At 40.0% G+C, this 25,909-nt stretch overlaps 1 protein-coding gene across 2 annotated transcripts in view; it reads left to right on the forward strand.

Moving 5' to 3' along the window:
• Positions 1 to 25,909, forward strand: part of ARHGAP15 (Rho GTPase activating protein 15) — a 648,004-nt gene that overhangs the window by 387,332 nt on the left and 234,763 nt on the right. For both annotated transcript variants that reach the window (XM_008143494.3, XM_054722880.1), the window contains exon 10: positions 23,019 to 23,117. In XM_008143494.3, coding sequence (XP_008141716.1) covers positions 23,019 to 23,117 — 99 coding nt within the window. The remainder of the gene's footprint in view (positions 1 to 23,018; positions 23,118 to 25,909) is intronic.

Below are 25,909 nucleotides of genomic sequence, written 5' to 3' on the forward strand. Positions count from 1 at the left end.
GGGGGAACTCAGGCCGCGCCCCTGCCCAGCGGGGTTTGACAGGGGACCTGAGGCTGTGCTCCCCTCCCAGTGCTAGGCCGGGGGACCTGAGGCTGCGCCCCCCCCCACCTGGCAGGGCTTGATGGGGGACGGGGGACCTTAGGCCATGCCCCCCACCCAGCGGGGCTTGACTGGGGATCTCAGTCCGTGTCCCCCACCTGGCGGGGCTTGACGGAGGACGTCAAGGCACGCCTCCCGATCCGGCCTGGGCTGGGGGACCTCAGGCCACTCCCCCCACCCTGGCGCCAGGCCAGGGGACCTGAGGCTATGCCCCCTGCCTGCCAGGATTTGACAAGGATGGGACTGGATGGGTCTGGATCTAGCCCAATGGGGGGAAGGGAGGCCGAGTCTGGGTCTCACGTGATTTTGAGGTGCATGTGGGTGGGCGGGAACTTGACTCTGGGTCCCATGATGAGCCCCAGACTCTGACAGGAGGAAGGTTTTCATATACATTTTACTAATTTTCTTTAATCTCTGACACTTCTGTTATAGAGAAAGGGCAAATAGCAATATTAAATTATTTCCTCTAATTAATCCCCTTTTAATGTGCACAAATTTCGTGCACCGGGTCACTAGTGTATGAATAAATGTTTCCTCTGTGATGAGAAGAGTTGAATTTTCTATAGCACTTGAGAAAAGAGTACCCTCACTTCTGTTATGTTTGGGATTGGAGAGTCCACATTCTGTGTACACTGAATATGTCTTAGTGACAGTCCATATCAGAGCTCTCACAACCCTATCTCCTCATCAGGGTTCACACTCAGCAGATGTGAGGACTGGGACAAGCACAAGAAATATTAATATCAGCAATTCATTTTGACATAGCCTTAGATTAAAATATTGCTCTTTTATTTCCTTTAGCATCACTGACAATTTGGCTCACAAATATTTCCCCTCAAATGTATGTCTATCATAAATCAATTATATTTCACAAATTCCAAAGATAAAGAAAACAAATTTGGGGGGAAACAAATTTTGTTCAATATAAAAAAAAAAAAGCCATCCCCTTTTGACTTGTTATTTTACCTGATTAGTGACATTGAAATGTAACCAGCCTCTGTAAAATTTAGTCATCAGAGCAATAGCTCCTTGTTGCAAAAGTGCTAGACTAGCATTTTCTATTTTTCTCTGTGGAAAGGAGGCAAGAGGCCATTTCACAATTTGGATAGTCATAATTGGTGGCCTGTCAGTGTTAGTCAAATTGCAGAGTGGAGAGGTAGAGCTCCCAACTTCTCTTTGAAATGGACTATATTGCTCTAAGTGTGTTTTATCAAAGCATGTTCTGGGGCAACAGATCTGAAAACATAAACTTTATGTAGCATTATTCTTCCTTAGATATTTCCCTTTAATATGTTCTTTCTTTTTGAAGATAAAATAAAATTACATAAAAGAGTTCTGGGAATAGGCAACTATATGTCATAAACACCCTTCATTCCCCTGGCCCAGGGCCCCCAGCCCCCGAAATTTGGAAGTGATTTGATCGAAGTGATGACTGCCTTGATCTTGTTGGAATGCTCCTCCTTCTTCGTTGTCTTCTTCTCGCTCTGGGAGGCAACAACCCTGTCGTGGAGTCATTCAGGGGGGGAAAGAGGTATTTCAAGCAACCGTGTTTTCCAAACACAAAATTGAGACACATGGCCTGACAGTGACATAATATTTGAAATAGGAACTGTGCTCAGAGATCCGGAACATATGGTTGAAAGGGTTTTCTTATAAAAAGCAACTATTAAGATAGTTTCTAGATTTTTATTCACAAAAGGCGCATTCCTCCACCCCTTTTATTTGCATTTAAAATATTACCCACAAATCAGAAGACTGACCAGTTTCCCCTCAAACATGTCGCTTTGCCAGCGCAAGAAGCACCCTGTTGACTAGAAAGTTAAAGGCACAGCCATCAAGGAAGCAATGCAAACCGGACTGCCAAACATATTATGAATATATTGCTCTTCTTAAAAATGCTAGTTGGTTTTTCATACTGGAGTATTGACTAACTGTCTGTGTTTGATGTATGGTTTACCAGCCTGATGCCGACTTATGGTTAGAGCTTAACTTGTTAGTTCTGCTTTTGCAGCCAATTCAGAATAACTACAGATGCCTCGAGATATTAAAATTGACTGCTCAAATGGACTCAGTGTGGGGGTTTCATTGGTTTTAAATTGATAACAGCTGAAAGAGTGAATGATTAAAGTGTACATGGCATAGGACACAGCTCTTTCATAGGAATTCTTGTGAGAAAACTCCCTTCGTTTGGGAATTTTTTCTTTCTTTTTATATCACAGTTATTTCTAAGAAATCTTGGGTTAAAATTTTAAATTGCACAGGAACGTTCAGGAGCCTACAGACAAAATAATTCCTGAGAAACTGAGATACATTTTGATGAAGTGGGTTTCTATTCTGTGGGGAACATTTAAAGTTAAGTAGCATTCCATAAGGTGGTAATTGTGTCTATTTCCCAGGCATTTGAGTTAAATAAGCTGTATAGGAAGCATAAACTGTCATAATAGAAGGGTTGGAGTGTTGTGTACATCTCTTTCTTCAACTCACAAAAAACCCAAGCTCCAAAGTGCCTTATCACAGATAAGTCAAACAAAGCCTCTGCTTTGCTTTCTGATTCTCCTGGGAACTGTTATTTGTTTTCATTATTTAAAAAGATGATCCGAGTGCTTTCTTCTTACACAGAAAAAAAAAAATCACAAATGAGAATTAAGAAAACTTTTTTCCCTCTTCCTCAAATCAGCAACATGTATAAAGAAAGGTTTTATGAAAATGTACTTCCTCAGTTTAATTGTAGCTTAGGGGGAAAGCCCAGTAAAGAATTCAGAGAAATTTAAAGAGGATTATAAGAAAGAAATACCTGTTTATACACACCCTCTTCAACTTACATTTTCCCAAGAGTTCAATGCCTTTACTATCCAATACTGTGATCTAACCCCATTCTCTTTTCAATTGTTTCTAGTATTTTACCTTTGATATTCCATGAAAAAATATTAGAAGCACTTTATATAGCTGATAGAGAACATCAATCCTATCTAATAAAAGAGTAATATGCAAATTGACCATACCCCGCTATGCCCACAAGCCACGCCACCCACAAGCCACACCCACAATCCAATCAGGAGCAAATATGCAAATAGACCCAAACAAGATGGCCGTGGCCACGGAGAGCAGGAGGGAGGCTTGGGTTTCACTGGCAATGGAGGAAGCCAAGCTTTCCACCTGCCCTGGCTGGCCTAGGCCTCCACTCAATGCTACAAAGTTTCAATGATAGAAGATAAATAAATCCCAACAGAAATGGCTGCCGCCACAGAGCAAGCAGAAGGCTTGGCTCCACTCCAGGCTACAAAGTTTCAATTGTAGAACATAAATAAATCCCAGATACCAGGGCCTCCACTTGGGTTGCTGGGGGGTGTGTCTGGCCTGCAAACCACCACAGGCCCCTTGCCCAGGCCGCCCCACACCCCAAGGGAATCCCCACACTGATCCTGGACACCCTTCAGGGCAAACCAGTTGGCCCACACCCCATGCACCAGGCCTCTATTCTATCTAATAAAAGAGTAATATGCAGATTGACCATCACTCAAACACACAAGATGGCTGCCCCATGTGGTCAAAGATCCTACCTCCATGTGGACACAAGATGGCCACCACAAGATAGCCAGCAGGGGAGGGCAGTTGTGAGGGACCAGGCCTGCAAGGGAGGGCAGTTGTGGGTGATCAGGCCAACAGGGGAGGGCAGTTGGGGGCGATCAAGCCTGCAGGGGAGGGCAGTTAGGGGTGACCAGACCCGCAGAGGAGGAAAGTTGGGGGTGACCGGGCCTGCAGGGAAGGGCAGTTGGGAGGGACCAGGCCTTCAAGGGAGGGCAGTTGGGGGTGACCAGGCTGGCAGACGAGGGAAGTTGGGGGTGACTGGGCCTGCAGGGAAGGGCAGTTGGGGGGGATCCAGGCCTGCAGGGGAGAGCAGTTGGGGGGGACCAGGCCTGCAGGGGAGGGCAGTTAGGGGTGACCAAGCCTTCAGGGGAGGGCAGTTAGGGGCAAACAGGCTGGCAGGGGAGCAGTTAGGCATCAATCAGGCTGGCAGGGGAGTGGTTATGGGGTGATCAGGCTGGTAGGCAGAAGCAGTTAGGGGCAATCTGGAAGGCAGGCAGGCGAGCAGTTGGGAGCCAGCAGTCCTGGATTGTGAGAGGGATGTCCGACTGCCTGGTTAGGCCCGATGCTACCGGGAATGAGCCTAAACAGGCAGTCAGACATCCCTTGAGGGGTCCCAGATTGGAGAGGGTGCAGGCTGGGCTGAGGGACACCCCATCCCCATGCACGAATTTCATGCACCAGGCCTCTAGTCTATAATAATAAAATTAGGTTAGAGTTTATTGAAGAAATATAAAGCTAAATATTATGTACCCATTTCACATATTAACTTTTAAATGGAAAACTAAAACACTGTGCCCAACTAACATATATCAAACATGTAGCAAATAGCAGCTGTTAGTTACAATTAGTGGAATAAGAGATTTAGATGTTTGACAATAACCTTGATTGGTGCACACTAATACATATATATGTTCAAATAGGTAAGATAGTCAAATTATGAAGAATGTTCTAATTATGAAACAAAATAAGTCACATGTATTTCACCAGCATTTATAAGAAAATATGTTACATATTTACTGCTCCATTTTTGCCCCAAATTATAACCTGTGTAGCTGAACTAAGTCTTAAAATTACCTAACTTTATGCCTTCCTGAGCGGCATGCGGCCATTGAATCATGCTTTGTGTTGAGATGGATAACTTGTGCAGATAGCCATCTCAGAGGCTGCCTCAAGGATTGACATTTTCATAAGATCTATTTCCCTCAGAAATGTGAGAGCACAAGAGAAAAATTTTCACTCTCTTTCAACAGTTGTTGAGCTCCAATTTTTTAATGATGTTCTTATCTATCCATATTAGACAGGAGGGAGATTTTAGAGGAGATGTCATCCAAGTTAAACACATGTGAGGGTCATTAACTTGAATATATCACTCCTAACTTGCCCCTTTGAACTTGGAACTCAAACTCATAGGAGGAAAAGAAAAGATGGAGGCAGGAGCTGACTGGCCTCAGTTAACCTCACAGTGAAAGAATCTATCATGCAACCAGCGGCTGAGGAATAAGAAAGCAGATGGTCTGCAAATATCTTGAGGACATCTAAATATCTTCATATTCCAAATAATCTAAATTTCAGACAAGCTTTTACTCCCCCAGACTCCTTCATCATTTGTACCACCAACATACATTTATTTTCTGAACAGTAAAATACTGTGTTTACATCTTTTGTGACTCCACATTTTAAACGCATTGGGGCCTTGAGCATGTTACAATTTTTCCATCTTAAAAAAATAATTAGCACAGGAGAACATTCAATATTATGTAAGGAATTTGACAAGACCTCACTTAATATTTTTTTAGAAACAATTAACATGTCAAAAGAGGAAGTGAGAGCTCATTTTGGTTATAAATCTGTTTACATAATTACCAGTTGAAGAAGTCAAACATTTTAGGGAGGAGAAAAAAGCAAGGTTAGGCCCGCTCTTCATCACTGAATTGCCAATGATGTCAAATTCTCTAGCATGTTTCCTTTATTCATGTACACACTTGCATTGAGGCCCCTTTAATCAGAAAGATCACAGATGTATAGTATGAATGAATAATTTTGAAGAAAGGTAATATTGGTCAGAAATACACTGTTAATCATATGACAAGAAACAGTTACATCTGTGTCTGAGGTTATGTTCAACTCAAGATGCCACATTAATATGGAGAAAATGTTTCAAGGGAGGCTATGTATTGTAAGAATACATACGCAGTGTCATGTACCAGGGCACTACATCAGTAGATATACATGTCTCAAGCTGTAGTATGGAAGACAGAATGGACAGCAGAAGCCCTGATCAGGGAACAGTAGCCTCAGAAGGGACTGGTGGACAGGAAGTGGATAGTGGGGGGAAAAGGGACTACAACCTTGGTCGAGAACCAGAAGATAGAGAATAAATAGCCCATTGGGGATAGTTTGGGTGGTAGATGTCATATCTGAAGAATTGTGGAGGAAATACTTTTGGGTAAAGTTTTAGTGGAAAACACTTCCCAGTGATAACCCAAAGCCATCTGTTCCTACAATCCGTTATTATGATCTGAGCACCACCACAAACCTAGAGGAAGCTTCTGTCTCCCAGATGCAATTCTCCAAGTCAAGAGTCTGAGAAGCTGCTGTGGGTTTGTGTTGAGCTGCAGTTTCACATACTGAACTGGATAATAGACACTCATCTGAGATCTGCTACAAGGAGTCTGTACTTATCAATTTGGCACACCATCTGGAGGCTAGGAATGGTCTAGGCAGCCTCTTCATGAGAAGGGTCCCAGTCTGTTGCCCCAATTATTTCCAGTGAAGAATTCTAGGCTCACAAAACATGTCATAAGAAATACAGCTCATTCTTGAGAAAAAGAGATACTCGAACACAAAACTGTACTTAGTTTTATATCGTGGTTAAGTCTATAAAGGATGTTTGAAATAATTAAATATATGAAAGACTATTTGCCTCATTGGGTCTGGTTCCACATGGTGTGAAGTGAAAAGGCGGTGGTGACAAGCTCCCCTGTGCTATTTGAAAGAGCTGTATGTGTTGTGTTTTACTCAAGCCTACAGTGTGTTGCAGTTGTTTAGCCATGAAGATCACCGAATATTGAAGTAGATTTGAAGTCTAGTCTTGGCATTCCTACTTACTTGCTTTGTGAATTTTGGCAAGGAAATGAAATTCTCTGCCTTACTTTTTAGGTATTATAGGACTGTTGATACTATACCAAGATCAATTAGTATAGTAAATTATAACTATTAATTCTTATACAGTACTCCTAATTCTACTCTTACTATGGCATAGCATATTACAAATGCTCCTTCTCCTGCCGGCAGAGTAGACCTTCTGAAAACTGCAGAAGAGATAATTTATGGTGAGATTTGTGACAATGCATTACTAAAGCCAACATTTTGAGCATTCTGTGTGCCTAGCACTGTGCTTGTCGCATTGCACATACTATCCAATAATAAGGATGGAGAAGTGTGTTTGCATTCCTTTATACTTCAATTGTTACTCATATTGCCTGGTTGTACATATTCTTTAAATAACTATGCTCTAAGAGGGTACAAAATCACATAAAGCAAAATCCCCCAAGTAATGAGTAAGGGAGATAAATGTACAACAAATATGACATAATATAGCAAATGTCTAATGTTTAAAGGGGCATTCAGGCCACAGATTACAAGTGGGCAAACTGTGGGAAAGGTGATGTTTCTCTATGATCTTTAAACTGAGTCTTGACTTAAACATTTGAACATGTGAGAAATGGGTGAGATGTTCAAGGTGCACAGTTGTGGCAAAGCAGGGGGGGACTGGGGAACCGTGGCATGAACGAAATGCAGAGGGCTTGATGAGAACGCCTGTGGCAGATGTTTTGCATAGTGCCAGGATAATGAGTTTTTACTTGATTTTAGAGGCAATTTCATTATTCACTCAGTACCCATTATTTTTATTAATTTGGTGAGCATTTATGGAGGACCTACCATCTGATAAGTGATGGGTCAGACACTGGGCCCACAAAGATGTGTAAGTTGTGACCCCTTTGGAAATGAGACACTCAAGCACTGCTTAGAAAGAAATAGTCAAAAAACCACTTCCAAATCCTGCAAACTTGGCTTCACTATAGTAGACCAATGGGAAGATATATGGAGTTACTTCGTATACTTAATTCCTAGCTCACCTCAGTGGGGCATGCCTCAACAGCCCATGGATGTGAAAGAAATAACCCTGACATAAAACACAAATATCACAAGTCATGGCTCCCACTTGTCTATTCATAGCTACTCAGCCTTTCTTTGTCCTTCAAGGTGTCCCTGGCTATTTCTGGCAGCACCTGGAATGTATTGCAAATGATGAGGACTGCCTGCCTCATGTTCCTCTCCTTTATAGTCCATTGCCTCTAAACTGACCTAGGAAGACACCTCACCATGGCCATGCAGCCAGCATCTTCTGAGAGATGGCTGCCTCACTGCCTAGGTGCAGTCCATGAGCTTCTGAACTTATAAAACGTTCCAGGTGCCAAGCAGTGCTCCCATCCCTCTGGTTCCCACTGCATTTCTCCATCCTCTCTGTTGCCAGAGCAGATGGGAAGGCTGCCCTTCTCCCCAGCCACCTGCATGTTAATTTAGGGCCTAAAGCAACAGCTCTTAGGCTCTGAATCTGACAAAGTGAGAAAATAGTTTCTTTCCATTCTGTCTGAGGCCCTTTTCTCAACAGAAGTCATATCTACTCCCTGGGACTTATCTAGGACATCTGTACCATTTTGCAATCTCTCAGAATTCTCTCTGACCTCCATAAACTCAAAATTTCTCTTAAATCGCTGTGTTTTTTTTGTTTGTTTTTTTTTTTTGTGTTTTTTTTTGTGTGTGTGTTTTTTTTACCAGCTAATATTAATGCTTGCAATTAGACATCTGGGTGGCAAATGTCATTCTGTCAATTTGGTAGGCAGACCCAACTGAGATACTTCATTCCATCTTTATATGCGACCATCTCCCAGCAACATAGGTCCTGCTAGTGGGAAAAGTAATCTAAGTGAAGAGTGTGCAATAAACACAGGAAATGGGCAATATGCAAAGTGCATCTCACAGTTAGATACTACTTATTTCGTTCTGTGGGCAGCTTTGGGACAGGATAAGGTGTTTTAGAAATGTTAGTGCATAGTCACTTTCTACAATAAGGGCCTAAAAAAGAAAAACACACAGTGTATTTGACTGAAGGCCCAAAAGAGACAAAGTGTTTTCAAAAATGTGTACAGTATGGCCTCCCAGTTTGGGTTTGTAACCCCTTCTCTCCAATTACATTCCTGGAAATGTTTTGCAGTTTCTTTGCATGGAATAACCAGTGGACCACATTATTCAGAGCAGCTCCCAGGCATGAGCCGACCTGCACAGAGCTCACACCACACCTCCACGGAGCTAGCCGACACTTCCACAGAACCACACGCCTCCCCAGCTCTTAATATGGTTTATTATAAAATCCTTTACCTGCCTCAAAGCACTTTTCATCAAAGCCGCTTTTAAGCTGAAGCTGAGGACTAAAGAATGCCTTTAACAGAATCCTGAAATAGCTTTTAACCCGAGGCTGAGAAGAGAAAGTGCTTTTAACCTAAAGTGCTTTCCTCTTAGGTACTTCAGTGTGTGCCTAGCACTCAGCATTAGTGGCTATGAGAACACCCTTAAGACCCAAATGAAAGAGACTCCATTATAGATATTCAAGGCTGTTATATTAATATATTACAAGTAATATTTGAAATCATTAAGCCATTTTACTCCAACTAAATTTGAATCTTTTCTTATTGAACTATGCATTCATGCAAATAAATTGAAATCTTACCACCTGGGATACTCACAAATCTATGCTGCTATTAGGAAAAGTACCTTGTTCTTTCCTGGATTTTACTTAAATTCGAAGTGAGCCAAAATTTCCCCCCTCCCTCCACCCTAAAAGAATCTTTCAACTTTTATCAATCACTGAATGACATTTCCAGCTTTAGTCCATACTCGTTGAGCTAAAAAGGTAAATTAAATTATTCAGAATTAATTCAATCAATTATCTGAATAAATTGTATATATCAAGCTTTCTCTTTACACTTGTCACTCAAACAGAAATAAAGGTACTGATTTCATAGTAGTTTTAACCCCCCAGTGAAGTGCCTACCAAGTCAAGTTAGTAGGCAACATAATCGGTAAGTTTTAACTTCAGAGAATTACAGTTATGTGATTGAACAATTACAGTAAGTTATGTGATTGAAGATATATTTTTAAGAATATTAAGTACACACAAATATGGATAAGGTAGCAGAAGTTGACATCTTTGAATGTTATCCCTCCTGCCATTTTTTAGTCCTCTCTGTAATTCTAATGAAAGGAAGACAGGCAACTGAAAAGCAGAAAATATTGTCAACCAAAACTCTAAATAATCAATCAGTCTTTGCTAAACCAAATTTAGTCATGTTAATCATCCAAAATGCACTGATGCAAACTAAACTGAAACATATTGTTCTCCTACTTGAGTGATCATGGAACAATCTTTAGATAGAAATCACATTCTTTTATACATTGTTTTCATTCATTCATTCACTTATGTATTCATTTGACAAGAAGGGAATGTAATAGAATAGAAGAAAAATAAAAGTGGAAGAAATTACATTTATCTTGTTCTACTTTATAAAGTTTTCTTCACCTTGAATATTATTTTTCAACTTTCTGTGCCTAAAAACTTATTCATGTCTACTCTTCCAGCTCAAAAGTTACCGGCTCCATGAAGTCATCTCTGTCTCCCTCATTCTGAATTAGTCCTCTCTTCTCTTTATCCCCAAAGTATAATTTTATTATTTCATTATTTTAGTATCTTCTAAGTGGACTGTGAGCTATATCTCATAGAGCAGAGACCATCTTAGCTCTACTTCCTGAAATGATGTTACCTGGAAAGAGGTCGAAAGGAATGGAAGCAGGACATGAAATCTTTCAGTGGTTTTAGAATTACTATTTATTTACAATTTCTTCTTCCTCTCTTTGTAAACTCACTGGGGACTACTTTGGTGGAGTCTGCTCCTCTCTGTAGCTTCACAATGTTGGGCTTCTCGTATGTTAAGTCCTTCGAGTTCTCTTCTCTTTCCCCTTCTTAGACTGCTGGGCACTATTCAAATATTCCAGGTTTGAAATAGTCCAGCCCTGTGACTTCAAATTGCATCTGTAGGTTTTCCAAACTTAAAATGTCAGCTTCAAGCTCTAGACGTGCATGTGTAATTCAAGTGTCCATTTGACATTTCCTTGGATGTTTAGTAGACATCTCACATCTACCCAGAGCAACCCTTGAGTCCCCAGCTCCCACAGGTTCTCTGCCTCTGAAAACATCACTGCCATTTGCCAGCTGGAGTCACCCTCCATTCTACACAGTCTCTTCTACTCTTATCAGAAAATCCCACCTTAAAAACATATTATAAGTTCAACCCCTTTTAGTCACTTCCTTTGTCATTGTTCTTATCTAAGTACTATCATCTCTCCCTGAAATATTTTACCAGCCCCCAAACTGATCTCCCTACTTTTTTTTTTCCAAATATGGTCTCTACGTAGCAATTAAAAGGGTCATTTAAAAACATAAATTACATTATGTCACTCACCTGCTCAATGATCTCCACTTACTTAGAATAAAATTATACTATAATAATATCTAATGTCCTTGCTGACCTGTAGGGTGTTACCTACTTTGACCCCAGGCTATCTCTTCTGTTTTATCCTCAATCATAGATTTTTTAAGCATTAAACTTATTGGGGTGACATTGATTAATAGGATTAGATAGATTTCAAGTGTCCATTTCCATGATACAAAATCTGTATATCGCACTGTGTGCCCACCACCTCAACTATAGTTCTTTTTTAAAAATATATTTTATTGATTTTTTTACAGAGAGGAAGGGAGAGAGAGGGATAGAGAGTTAGAAACATCGATGAGAGAGAAACATTGATCAGCTGCCTCCTGCACACCCCCTACTGGGGATGTGCCCACAACCAAGGTGCATGCCCTTGACCGGAATCGAACCTGGGACCCTTCAGTCCGTAGGCCAACGCTCTATCCACTGAGCCAAACCAGTCAGGGCTCAACTATATAGTTCTTGTTTATCACTTCACCCCAGCCACACAGGCCTTGCTGCTCCTCTAACATACCCCAACTTACCCCCACAGCCTTATGCACTTCTTCTCCTCTGATTGGATGCTCTCTTTTGTGTTGTCTCATCCCTTCACTTCTTTTGGTCTCTATTCAATGGCACTGCCTTAGAGATGTCTTTGCTGACAATACCTCCCACTAGCTCCCTATCCCCCTGCCTGGTTTTATTTTCTCACAGCGCCATCACTATCTGACATTATCTTCTATGTCAATGTGTTTATGAGTTTGTTTTCTCCATTTACATATAAGCTGTGTGAAGACCTTTTGATCTATTCATTATTCCATCCCCAGCACACATTGAAAAATACTCAGGGATAGATAGATTGAATGGATGGATAAAAAATGCATGAAATATTCACTTAGTCAAACCATTCTCTATACTGTTGTGATTCAGAGTATATACGTGTGTGGGAAGTGTGTGAGTACATGTGTTTATTTATGTGTTGTGCTGCTGGATAAGCAGAGGGAGGGGAACGTATAGGACCAAGTTTCTGCCTAGAATAGGTACAGAAAAATCTTATGCTCATTGTTCCATTTGTGTTAATAAACTCTTCATTTAAGCTACAAATTCTTTCTGGCTGGTGGACTCACCAAAATGTCCATTGTATTCATTGGGCCAAAACTGAGTTGAGTTCTATTTCCATGAGAGTTTAGGAGCTTAGGAAAAGGGGCCAAGGGGCACTACGTGAAAGTATTTTTGGGGATTTAGGGTGAAGTTGAGAACAGTGGAAACTGCTGGAAGCCTAAAACAGGAAGGAGAAAAAAATGGAAGGTGCTGAGGAAGAACTCTGCCATTCTGTCCGGGAGGCAGCTGGCCTGTCACTGAAACGGGGCTGTTCTGGTGAAAGGATGCTGTCCAACTGTCCAACTCTGATTGGAAACTACAGCCTACCCTTGTCTGGGGAGATCCTCTCCACAGTCTAGGCACATCTCTTCCAGTCTTTCCAGAGTAGACATCATCACTCTCCACCAGGAGCTTTAAAATGTTAGGTTAGATGAGACACAAAATATGAATAAACATGTGGAGGGAAACTATACACAGATGTGTATCTATTTAGAACTTCTATTTATTTATATTCCAAGCTACTTAAAAGTTAAAATAATTAAGCTTTTTCCTGTACTTGCCTCTTATGAGAAAAGAACTCACAAGTAAACCAGGCAATGAAAGAGATTTACTTCCAGTGTTTATTAGCGATTCAGCAGGTAATGAGCCCAATTTTTGAGACCTGTGTACCAAAATAGTAGTAGCTGATATGTTTAATCAATGCCCAATCCATAGTAAGATGATGCAGTACCTTCTGAAGCACTTCTGAAGGTAGATTAAAATCAGCAGTGTTTTAGCATTAGTCAGATTCTTCTGCATCCTAATTCAAAGACATAAACCATCAGTAAGCTATAGCACTTACTTAAATCACCCATTTCTCCAAAAATTCTCCATAAAATTGTGGAGTACTATCTGATTGATACTCATGGGAAATATTTTAAAGGAGAAAAGGAAAAGGTGGTGAGGATAGAAGTGGAAGAAACATAGAAGAGTAAAAACAGGATTTCTTGATAAGCGGTAAACTCTCTAAAGGAGCACTGAATGTCAGAGTTTAGAATCAAAGGATGAATTCAGTTAAACTGCTGAAATTATCCATGTTAAGAATATTATTTTCACCCTTTAATACCACTGCCCCTCTCTAATGGGAAATGATTTGCCCATGTGTACCATCTGGAGGGAGAAAATTTCCAACTGAATGCTACCTGCTATGGAGGCTACAGGGCTGTATATTTTTTTCTCATCCCAACCGATTTTTAAACTTAATCTCAATCAACTGGGCATCCTCTACTGGAACTTCAAATCTTAGCCACTGGATAAAATAGAAGTCACTGTGACAATGAAAGTAGCCTCCTGACCCAGCTCTCAGAGTTAAAATACAATTGCTGTATTTATTGCTTCTTATTTTATGAATCTCCTAAGCACCTTGGATTTTAAACATCTCAAAGACTGTTCCCCCAGACTTCGGTAATTTCTTTGACTAATTAATAAATTAATTTGAGATCCCAGTAAATTATTTGAGCTTCCTTCCACCTCCCTATCTCAATATCATTCAAATAAAATTTTCTTTGCTTATAGTGGCCACAGTTTTGTTTGTTCTATTGCAGTCAACAAAACCTTCACAAATATACTTCATGACCAAAATAATTGCCTGGTGTGTGTGTGTGTGTGTGTGTGTGTGTGTGTTGTTGTTGTTGTTGTTTTAGATGCTTTGTTTTTTTCTTTTTAAAATGTACTCAAGTAGCTGTCATGGCCCTCTGTCCTGAGAGCAGAATAACATCATTTTGAAAAGCATGTGGAGACTGTCTCCCCGGGTAAATGATGATAATACCGTCACATTATTTGAACATTTAACTGCTTCTATTGAGTACTTTTCCTCATAGTTTTGATTCATTGGGAATCTATCTGACAAAGATCCCATTACTGGGTGTTCTTTCCATAATTTGTCAAAAATATATAGCAGAGATGAGGGAGAATGAGGCTAATTTGTAATCTGGGAGACTTAACCTGGTTATGCTGATGAACTAACTAAATCGGTCAAAAGTTTGAGAGCTTAATGATTAAAAACCACCATTTCCTAGTTAAACTCGAATTCATTATGTAAACAACATGATTTATAAGTACAGTCATTTGAAGGGTCTATTTGTTTTTCTCACCAAAAGATGCTTTCAACAAAAAATTGCAGAAAATGGATTTTCTCCAACCAATGTGTTATCTACCACCCCTGGTATATGCACTTGAAGCAGTACAGTAGAATGAAGATATAATGATCACACTAGCCAAGGCCATAGCATTTGAAGAGCATTCCAAAAATATTGGCACCCCTATCAAGAGGTGTTTGCTAAATACAAAGAGTTGTTAAGAGAGGAAGAAAGGATTACCAGTGAGCTACAGATGGAAATAGAGGTGGGGAGTCGGGAGCTCAGGGTTTTGGGACTGCTCCCTTTTTTGGAATACCATAAGGAAGGGGGAATGCAGAAATACTCCTTAATGTTGTTCCAGGACAATAGGCATGGACGTTTAAGGGGCAAATCTAGTTCATTTATGCTTGCTTCTCTCTCCCTTCCCCTTTTGTACTCTATTTTAAGATAGAAGGTTCTGTGGGTCAAACACATTTCCATAATTTAGTGATCCTTCTTGGTTTATCAGACTCTGGACTGTATCAAATTTATGGATGAATGGAAATCCTACAACAGCCCTTAACATTGACAATGACATTTTAGCTAAATCTCTGTGATTTCTTGTCTTTGGGTAGCATGTTTTATTTTGCAAAGTCATTTCATGTGCATCATCATCTCCTCTAAGTTGTAAAATTCACCATTTTATGTTGAAGGCTAATGTAGTCAATATTCTTTCCGTTGTAATTGATATAAACTTGTCCAAACTTCAAAAGTAAGAATGGAATTTATTGAACTACTTAATTGAAAAGTTCAAGGAGTAAAGATAGTTTTAGGCATGACTAGATCTAGGGGCAAAATGCTTTCAAATCTTTATCTTTTCTTTCTATTGCTCAGCTCTGTTTTCTACTGTGTTGGCTTAATTTTCCAGTGCATCTTTCCAGAAAGTGGCAACATAACTTATGAAAACTCGGATTCACAACTTCATAGTTTACCAACACCTATAGGAAAAAAAAGGGGGTCCCTCTTTCCCAGTAGCACTAGACAAAGCCTCAGGATTTACTTGATAGATCTACTCGGACCATGTGTTCCTGTCTGAACCAATTTCTGTGGCCAGGAAGATGAAATGCACATTCATCCCTGGAGTGGGAGGTAGTGGGGTCAACATTACTCAAAACAAATGGCAGAAAAATGAGAAAGGTCTCATCCCCAAAGGAAAATCAGGATGCTCTTACCAGAGGATAGAAGAATAGTTAAGGGGCCAGCAAAACCAATAGATATCCACCATAGTTTTTCTAACCAGTGCTTTCTATAACCATGGATCTCACTGAGCTCTTTTGCCACCCTGGCCCTTTCTATTGTGATTGTAAGCCTTCTCTTGAAACATTACAGACAATGCTTTGCTAATGTTTTAGGCAAGTTTATTTGGTTGCATTAAACAGAAATTCACTCCAATTTCTAATGCACCTCATGACAAGAATACATGGTGCCTGGACTTAGGCATCAGAAAGTGAGGAGTTGAGGTATATGTTCCATTCACCACTCTCTAGAGGCAAATTAGTTCCTGTGCCCACTCACCCATTTCACATGGGCATCTCCCAAAAGGTGCCCCTGGTCTCCAGCATCTAAATCTAACCCAGATCCCTGGAGTTACCTACCTTACTCTTTAGTATACCAATTCTAGATTCTTTGTATGGAGACGTGCACATGACAACCTTTGACTTAAGCAGGTTCCGCTGGAGAGCTAAGTTCATAGACACCAGAGCTATGCCTTCTTGGGTGAGTGTAGCCAGTTTAAAGAGAGGTTAGAAGTGAGAAGAAAACTTTTGGCTCATCTGGTAACTGGCAAAAGCAAACATATTCCTTCTATCTAATGAAGTGCAATAAATCTAGGCTCCTTTCCCACCAGGGTGCTATTAGCAATCAGGGAAGGATAGTTTTTCACTGTGAGGAATTGCCTGCACTTGCCTGGACCTCCCAGTATGTGGCAGTAATGCACCTCCCCCATTATAGCAACTGAAAATAGCTGGTCTTGTAGCACCTCACCCTTCAGAGCACTATGGCAATCAAAAATACCCTGCAATGGAAATTCTCTCCTATTCACTCCAAGTCAAGATTCTTCCCCTAGTCCAGTCTTTCCTTATAATTAATTCACAGCACAAAACTTCTTAATAAAGGAGTCTCTTAGCTGTTTCTACATCCCCACCTTCTCTTCAAATCTTGACCACAAGCATCTGCTTTTCACTTTCATTCTTCTACTAAAGCCATCTCTCTATGGTCATCAACAGCTTTTGAATTGCCAAAATCCAATGAGAATGTTTCATCTTTATCTCCCATCACCATTCTGCTGCATCTGAAATGCTTGTCTTAACTTAGAAATATCAATCTCACTATTTTCTAAACCATCAGGTTTCTGCGTCTCGGTCTCCTTCAAACAAACAAGAAACTTGAAAACCCTCTTTGCCTGATTAGTTGGTTCACTTCCTGCGTCCAGTAAACAAAATCCCATGACTCACCCCTAATGTCTATGGCCTGCAGTAGCTCCAAGCATCATATTATTTCATGTTGATGTTCAAAGCAGGAGAAAAAAGTGCCCTTACCTTTTTTATTTCTTTCATAGAGATTGATGCTTTGTAGCTATAGACAAAAGACTCACTGTCTTTATGCTTCAGCTTCCTTTCCTCTAAAATCAAGAAGATAGTATCTACTATGAAAGGGTTGAGAATTGGTATAAAGGGTTAAGTAAGTTAGAATATGTAAAGTACTTTGAACCTTGCCTGGCTTAGTGTAAGTGAACAATAAATCTTCACTATTATGATCACACACCCTTGCACTAGCACTAATCACATTATAAGTGTTTGTGAGAGTTATTTCCCCCCCCCCCAACCTACAGACTGGGAGATCATGCTTTTCATGCATCATTGCATTTTCTGTCTGCAGCACAGTGGCTGGTCCATAGTGGGCCTGTAATAGATAGTTGCTGAATGAGTGGATTACTATCTGCATCCTTCATAGCACCCAGCATATGGTAGGTGCTCACGAAATACTAACTGACTTGAATTCGATAGAAATTAATTGATCTGGAGAGAATACAGAATAAGAAGTGCCATAATATTAAGTGAGGCATAATGAGTTTAAATTTTCAGATGAGAACAATTTCCTTTGAGGCTCTTCTTATGGTTGAATCTAAACTGATATGTAATTCCACATTCTTAGCAAAATTAGAATTATTTTTTTCTATTTTCAGTTTCCATATTCTATCAACTCCCTTTGTTTTTTTATTCTCGCAGCATTGCTTAGATCACCAAAAAAAAAACAAAACAACAACAAAAAAACACACACACACACAAAAAAAACAGACTGATACCTGTTATCATCTTCATCAATTAGCTATTGCTGCATAATGAACAAACACAAAATTTCAGTGGCATACAGCAAAAAGCATTCATTTCTCATATGTCTGTGAGTTAGACAGTTTAGGTCAGGCTTGACTGAACAGCTTTGCTCTAAACTGTAGATCGGACTGCCCTTGCCTCCTCATTGAGAGTCAGCTTCTGTTCTGTGCCATATGTATTTATTCTGGAGCCCAGACTGAAGGGTCAAGTAGTTACCCAGGGAAGCTCTTGTCTGGACCATAGCAGAGAAGTAAGCAGGAAAGTAGAAGTCTGTATTGTATCTTAAGATCTCAGTCTAGAACTGAAACATTATTATTTATACTCACACTGCATTGTCCAAAACAAGTCATATGGTCATGCCCAACATAAAGACATTGAGGAAATAAAAGTTGCTCACTGTAGTGAGTTTTACCACATAGTCTCATAGCAAAGGATTTAAATATATAAATCTAATTTGAGGAGAAGAGCATTATGAAGAATGATTAAATTTACCACACCTCTTTCCTGATTCTGGTATTCATAACATCTTTCCTAGGCAATCAGATTAGCCTTTAAGTAAGCTCCTTATGTCTAATTTTCCACATGATTTGTGCCCCAGATTTTGTTTTGAACCTTTTGGTTGCAGGCAATAGAATACCCAGTTATATTATCTAATATAACAAAAAGTCTAAAGAATGTATTTTAGGATTGGGTTGAAAGTTCAACAATGTCATTGAAGTCTCAGGTTTTTTGTAGATTTAGGTGTTGTTGTTGTTGTTTTATCATGTTATCTTGTTTGCAGGCTTATTGCCTCATGGTTACAAGATTGCTGCAGAAGCTCCCAGCATCACATGATTTCACAGTGATGTTCAAAGCACAATAAAAAAAGAAAGTATCTTCATACACCCCTCTTCTTTTAAAAAAAAATCTTCTCTTGTAGTTTTCCAAGTTTCTTTCTCTTATATTTCACTGACCAAAACTATCTACTAGTAATTAGCCAAAGCTATAATGGAAGCAGTAGTCATTGGATAACATTTCCAGGTATTGTATTATGAGTAGACTCTAAAAATAAGAAAGAAGTTGAGAGGGAAATAGCATATATATAAGAAATCAATGGTACCTACACACTCTCAAATAATTTAAACTACCTGACTTAATATTTAAGATCCTTCATCAACGCAATTTTTCTCCTTTGAAAGCTTAATACATCAAGATTTGTCTAAATAAGAGAGAGTGAGTGTTTCCCTCAGCACACTACATTTTTTCTATCATCCCATCACTGATGTGTTTATTTTCCTCTCTCTGTCTTCCCCAAATGCCCTTTGTCCCCTCTCTTAACTCTCCAGTTTATGTCTTACTTATTCGTGAGGATTCATCTCTTCTCTGGGAAGTCTCCCATGGGTACTTAAGGCTGGTCTGATGCCCTGCCACATCCTCTCCTTGCATCTGTTCTTCCCCAGTTACAGGACTTATCATGATGAAGTGTTTCTACCAGTTTATTTCTATGCTTCCTACTAGAGAAGAAATTTTTAGGGCATAAGTAACAAGTCTTGGTTATTATATTATGACTGCCCTTCCTGGCTCCTGGCATAGAGCAGGCACTCAGGATTTTCATTTGCAAATAGCTGAGTGAATAAAAGAGTAAATGCCCTAAAATGCTTTCATGTCTTCTGTATCTACCTAACAAAAGAAAATTTCTCCAGATTTTAATATACACTTTATAGAGAAATTTATTTTTCTTAAATGGCCCTCATCTCACAAACATCTCCCTTGCCCCACCACACACAAACCACATCTGCACTGAATGTCATGAAAAGACCTACACTGCAGGACACCTTTCCTAGCACTTAGTATCTTTTCTGACACCTCTTATGTTGTTTGGTTTATTGTTTAAATACTCCTATTAATTCATATCCTATATAATAAAAGCCTAGGTGGCGTCATGCGCAACATCATCACAATATGGCCACCACAAGATGGCCACCCCAAGATGGCTGCCTTCATGTTGTCACAAGATGGCCGCCACAAGATGGTCGCCAAAGCTGGCTGGCAGGGGAGGGCAGTTGTGGGCGATCAGGCCGGCAGGGGAGGGCAGTTGGGTACAGTCAGGCTGGCGGGGAGAAGCGGTTAGGGGCAATCAGGCCGGCAGGCAGGCGAGCGGTTAGGAGCCAGCAGTCCTGGATTGTGAGAGGGATGTCCCCCAAGGGACCCAGATTGGAGAAGGTGTAGGCTGAGCTGAGGAACAACCCCCCTTGCACGAATGTCATGCACTGGACCTCTAGTCCTATCTAATAAAGAGGGAATATGCTAATTGACCCTCACACCACCACAAAGATGGCGGCACCCACAGCCAATAAGGAGAAAATATGCTGATTGACTGCCTCGCCCTCAAAGATGGCAGCACCCACAGCCACAGATGGCAGCACCCAGTACCCTCAGCCCTGCTGGGGTGGCAGGCATGTGGCAGGCACTTTGCACACCTGCCTCCAGAGTCCCTGAGTCCCCTCAGCTCCCCAGCCACCCAGGGCCGGCCCGAGGCATAGGCAAGCCTCGGATGGTGGCTGCCCAGCCACCCAAGGCTGGCCCAAGGTACAGGCAAGCCTTGATGGCTACTGCCTAGCTGCCCAGCACTGCCTGAGGCTCAGGTAACCAGGGCCAGCCGAGGCTTGCACTGCCGGCAGTGGCAGCAGCAGAGGTGTGATGAGGCATCACCTTACCCTGATCACCGGGTCACCTCCTGCCCCTGAGGGCTCCCGGACTGTGAGAGGGGGCAGGCGGGCTGAGGGACCCCCCCTCCAGTGCATGAGTTTTCATACACTGGGCCTCTAGTAAGATTATAAACTTCTTGATTTCTATTTTACCATCTAATATGCCTAACTCATTGCTATAATGATAGAAGATAATAAATATTTGTGAACTTGATTTGGATTATGATTTTCATTAAAGGAGTTTATACTTTATAGCAATTATTTCTGATTATAAATCTAACTAAAGTAAACTATTCTATCTGAGGTTCTGGGTTATTTTTCTTAATATTTTATGTCATTCTTCCTTATGGTGGTGGCTCACTATTTTTTAACATAACTTTGGTATTTTATTATTTTCTACTCTCTGCACTAGGTCAAGGCATGTTGAGCTTTCTGTCTCTTGAATGAAAATGCACAGTTCCATATTGTAGTACATTAGTATTAGTTCTATAGCCTTAATCACTTCCCTCCCTGCTGGGTTGTCACAACTTTAAGCCATCACTTTTCCTAACAAATGGATGAAAATCATGACTTCCTTCAAGTTTCACCACATTCCATTTTGACTATCCCTTTGTAATAATATAGTATTTAGATTTCTATTATGCTGCATTTTATATTTTCTCCTCAATTCTGCTAAAGATAACTTTTAAATTCATTGAAAATCTCCACTAATTATTCAGATGATGTCTTTCAGGCAATCATTCAATGAATGTTTATTGAACTTCTAGTATATGCCAAACATTGTTTAGTTACTGGGATCCAATAATAAAAGAAGTAGGTATAGGTCTTACTTCCCTGAGCCTTACATTCTAAGCAAAATGAGCAACTAACCAGTAAGTACATGACTGTATTTAATATGTAAGGTGGGGAGAAGTGCTCTAAGAAAAGTAAGGCAGGGAAGTGACCTGGAGACTTCCTGTTGGCAGGGGTTGCCAGTTTTTTAAAAGGTAGATAGGAAAGGCTACAATCAGAATGTGGCATTTAATCAGAGACCTAGAGCAATAAAGTTCCATGTAGAGGAAATAATAAGTGCAGAGTTCAGAGGCAGACGTGTGGACAAGGATCAGCAGTGTGGGCAGAGAGGCCGTGGGCAAGTGATGCAGGGGAGAGGGGTAGCAAATGAAATCAATTAATGGGTGGAAGGTCTGGACTTGAGCTGCCTGTAAGTTGGGATAGGGAATTAGATTTCATTCTGAGCAAGAAGGGAAGCCTTTGAAACTATTAAATATTTGTTTCTATCAGTAATAAACATTTATGCTGTTTTTTAAAGTTTTGCAAATGTATTTGTGGTATCAATTGCACAACAATATACATGCACTTAATGCCATTGAACTGTACACGTCAAAAATGGTAAATTTTACGTTATGTATATTTTACCACAATTTCCAGTTCTATAGTTGAATCCTGTGGGCCAGAATCTGTTCAAAGCACTGTGACTCTAAGAACACATGGATGATGCCGGCGCTCAGGATCTACTCTGAGAAAATGTATTTCATATATTATAAATGTAAATACACAATGCAAGGTAGCATAAATCACGTTCTAAATGAGAGGGCTAGGCTAGGATTTCGCCCAGTGTGTTCTCGGAAACATTAGTCTAGAGAGATGCCCTTTGAAATTACCCGAATAAGTGTGGGGAATAGTGAGTCCTCAGGCCCCTCATGGAGATTCCCAGGGGCCCTTGGCACATCACAAGCTCTGAAACAACTATACATAAAAGAAACTGTTTAACTTTGTTTAACCCCATGTTGCTAAACCATTTTGACCACAGCCCTTTCCCCGACATCACCTATTAATATCCCGAGGAACTGGATTTCCAGAGAGCCTGTGCCACTGGAGACACAAAGCTGAGATGCGAAGGATAGAGTTTGTGGAGAAAGTGCTCACTGGGCTGAGCCCAACAGGAAATGGGATACTTAGATTAGAGAAAGGGCATTCAAGGCAGGAGAAATGTTTAGAAATTCACTTCCAAGTTAAGTCTCCTGGCACTTGCCTCGTCAAATATTGTTGAGCCACAGAATGAATTTTCTAAGTATACTGACAAAATCATAACTTTGATGAGCATTGAAAAATTCTTCTAAAACACTCAAGACATCAGTTCATTAAGATCCATTATTTTGTAGAAATTTACTTAATTCTTTGTCATTATTTTATAGACAACAAAGTTAAGACCAGAGAGACTATAATTCACTCAGGCACCCCTACCTAATCGCTGCTGGTTTTCTTTCTCTGGACCTGGGGTCCTGTTCCATAAGGGACAGAGTTATAGTCTTTGCATGTCTGCAACAGACACTCTGAAATTAAAGCAAAAAATTGATTCCTATGCAAGATGCAGATTCCATCATGCAGTAGATAAGGAAACAGAATCAAATTAAAGAACAACACAAGCTTGGATTTTAATGAAGCTCATCTTTGTTTCTTTTGCAGATCAAATTTTTGGCTCTCATCTGCACACAGTGTGTGAACGTGAAAATTCCACAGTTCCGCGATTCGTAAAGCAATGCATTGAAGCTGTCGAAAAAAGAGGTGGGTAACTGAATATGCAGCCATGTCTCCCCTTTACTGCACACTCTACACAACCAATGCTCAAGTTCACTGTGCCACTTGATTTGCCTGGGAAGCTGTGCTATTAAAACCTGACTTTTGTTAATCGGTTAAGAGAATCACGTTTCTTATTAACTTCAGTTTGTTTTTACAATAGGGACATCAGTAATTCTCACTAATGTTCTTTTTTTTTAATATTTTGTCTGTATGACATGTTGTTGATTCAATTGCAAACTTCTTGTTTTCAAGCCAGTGATAAAACATTCATAAAATATCAGCACTCCGAGTGTTAGAACCCTCCTAACATTCATGCTGGTAGACGTTGTGCCAGAACAATTTTTGGTAAGGCCCCAACATTACCCAAGTGAAGCAAATAGCATTTCTACTTGCAAACAGTGCTATTCCATCTTCCATGTGTTTCTGGTTCAGTCAGAATGCAGCTAACTGGTTTTCCTGGAACAATTAACAGAGGCACCTCCAGTGTTAAGATGACCTTTGATCCTCATATTTCAACATTCTGTTTTTCATCTGATATTATTTCATCTCACGAGGGGAGCAAAACAAAACCCAATTGACTCATCATTGCTATGCGAGTCGATCTGTGAGGTGTTTTTCCTTCAGACTATGACTTCATTCCTTCAAGGTCATTTTCCCTGGAAGATACATACAGTAAATGCAGAATCTCAAAAAAATGTATTATATAAAAATATGAAGCTTCATCACCATCTGTTACAAGTTTACAACATATCCCCAGGATCTAGGGGGATATATATCACGTAAAAGATAGAGGTGTTTTCAGAAAAAAGAATTGGTGAATCTATTCCCATTTTCAGCTCCCACTCTCTTCAAACAATAGAACCAAGGAGAAAAAATCTTTACCAAGTTATCTGCTAGGACAAAGCTATTTTAATTCTCTCAGTGTTACCTGGCTTTATTATAGAAGCATAATAAAAATGGTCTGCAATTTTCAACTCCTGGAAATTCATACTTTAATTATAGTGTAAGGACAGCCTTGGGATCCTATTATTCCCGTGTCAGTAGGGAATGGAGAATAACAAGAAGGGGACGAGTGGGTAGGGAAAGTGGATAAAGAGAGTGGCTTTGGGGGAAAGCATATCAACACATCAGAGAGAACAGCAGAGAGTTCAGAGCGAGAGTAGAAAACAGTAAAAAGCAGAATGAACACAAGGAGAGATATCTGTGAGGAATGGAGTCAATTCGAGTTGAGAGAGAAATGCGTTTTTATTGCATGCTGCAATCTCATTTAATTTTGCAAGTACATATTTGAGGAATAAATATTATTTAATAAGTACTTAAAGCCAAAATGGATCACTGAAAATGTTATAATGTTATTATTGCCAATAGCTAAATAATCATTTTCAGGAAATCTTCACTCACTTATAAATACTCAGTACTGACGGTGTGAGCACTGTTATATTAGAGCAGAAATCCAAATAGGGCTTTGGGGGAGCCTGTACCTAATAAGATGCGTGCACATATGAAAAAGGGCTCGGTACCTCTGTTTATGCGCATATCCCAGGCAAGATGACAATTCTGCTAGGTACAGCCTTGTGGTGTGCAGATACCATAATATTGTAGAGTGGGAAATATCTGCAAGTAGACACTATCATTTGCTCATGGCATTTTGTTGGAGCTTTTAATAAAATAAGACAATATTTTTGCTGACAGGAGCAATCAAAGCTGGCATTATATTTCATTGTCCTGGTGTTTACTCTTAAAATGAATTTGTAGATCCAGTACTAAACAGGCACTAACCACACATATGATTATTAAAATAATCTCTAAGCATTTTAATGCAACTCAAAGAGCACAATTCCACAAAGAAGCTGATCATTCAAAGCACCTTGGCAGCTTCAGCTTAAAGGAACTCTATGGAAATATTCAATAAAAACTCAGAGGCACGAGATAAACCTCTCACATCACTGCAAGATTTACAAGTGTGTACTTTTGATAATATTTTTCTACGATCATTTTGTTGGATTAATATTCTCACATTTATATGCCAATTCTATTTACTCAAAGTGCTGTTTTTACTAAATTCTGGCATCAAGCACCTTAGGACAGAAATAATTTATGTGAATCTAAGTCCAATGTTTATGCAGGCTTCTGATGACATTTTATGCTGGGGCTGGTATTAGCAAGTAGCATAGGAAGGTGCCAAGTCTCTCGGCACGGCTGGGGCTCAGCATATCTAGAGCCCTCTTTCTAATGGCCAGATCCTCTCTCAGCCAAGATACTCAACTGCAGAGTCATGGGAAACGCTTATGGACCAGTGATGGGAAAGGCACATTTCATGAAAACTGTGTTTACTCTCACAGTCTTAGGGAAATGGCCTCAATACTCATTACAGTAGCACAATGGCTGTTATAAAAAAAAAAAAATTGTTTCCTTTCTCTCTTTTTTCTTTAAGATTATATATTTACCTTAAATAACCATCAATAAACTGTAGATGTATTTTTAAATGCTTTTCTAACCATTTATTCATTAATGCATCCATTTACCCACCCATTCATTCATTCATTCATTCAGTTGGTTACTTGCACTGGGGCAGAACCAAACTGTTCATGCTTCTGTAGTTTCCCCAGGGAAATTCTACCCAGTGCTTGGCACAAGACGCATCCCTGGTAAGATGGTATTAGTTACATTTTAAATTTTGCATCTCTTGGACATGCCCAAAAGAAAATCTATTAGTGAGCCTAATGTAAACCAATTTAGCGAATAACTTGCTTAGTGTGTTTCCTTATCTTGATTTA

The sequence above is a fragment of the Eptesicus fuscus genome, chromosome 11, assembly GCF_027574615.1.
Source record: "Eptesicus fuscus isolate TK198812 chromosome 11, DD_ASM_mEF_20220401, whole genome shotgun sequence".
In the NCBI taxonomy this organism is placed as follows: Eukaryota; Metazoa; Chordata; class Mammalia; order Chiroptera; family Vespertilionidae; genus Eptesicus; species Eptesicus fuscus.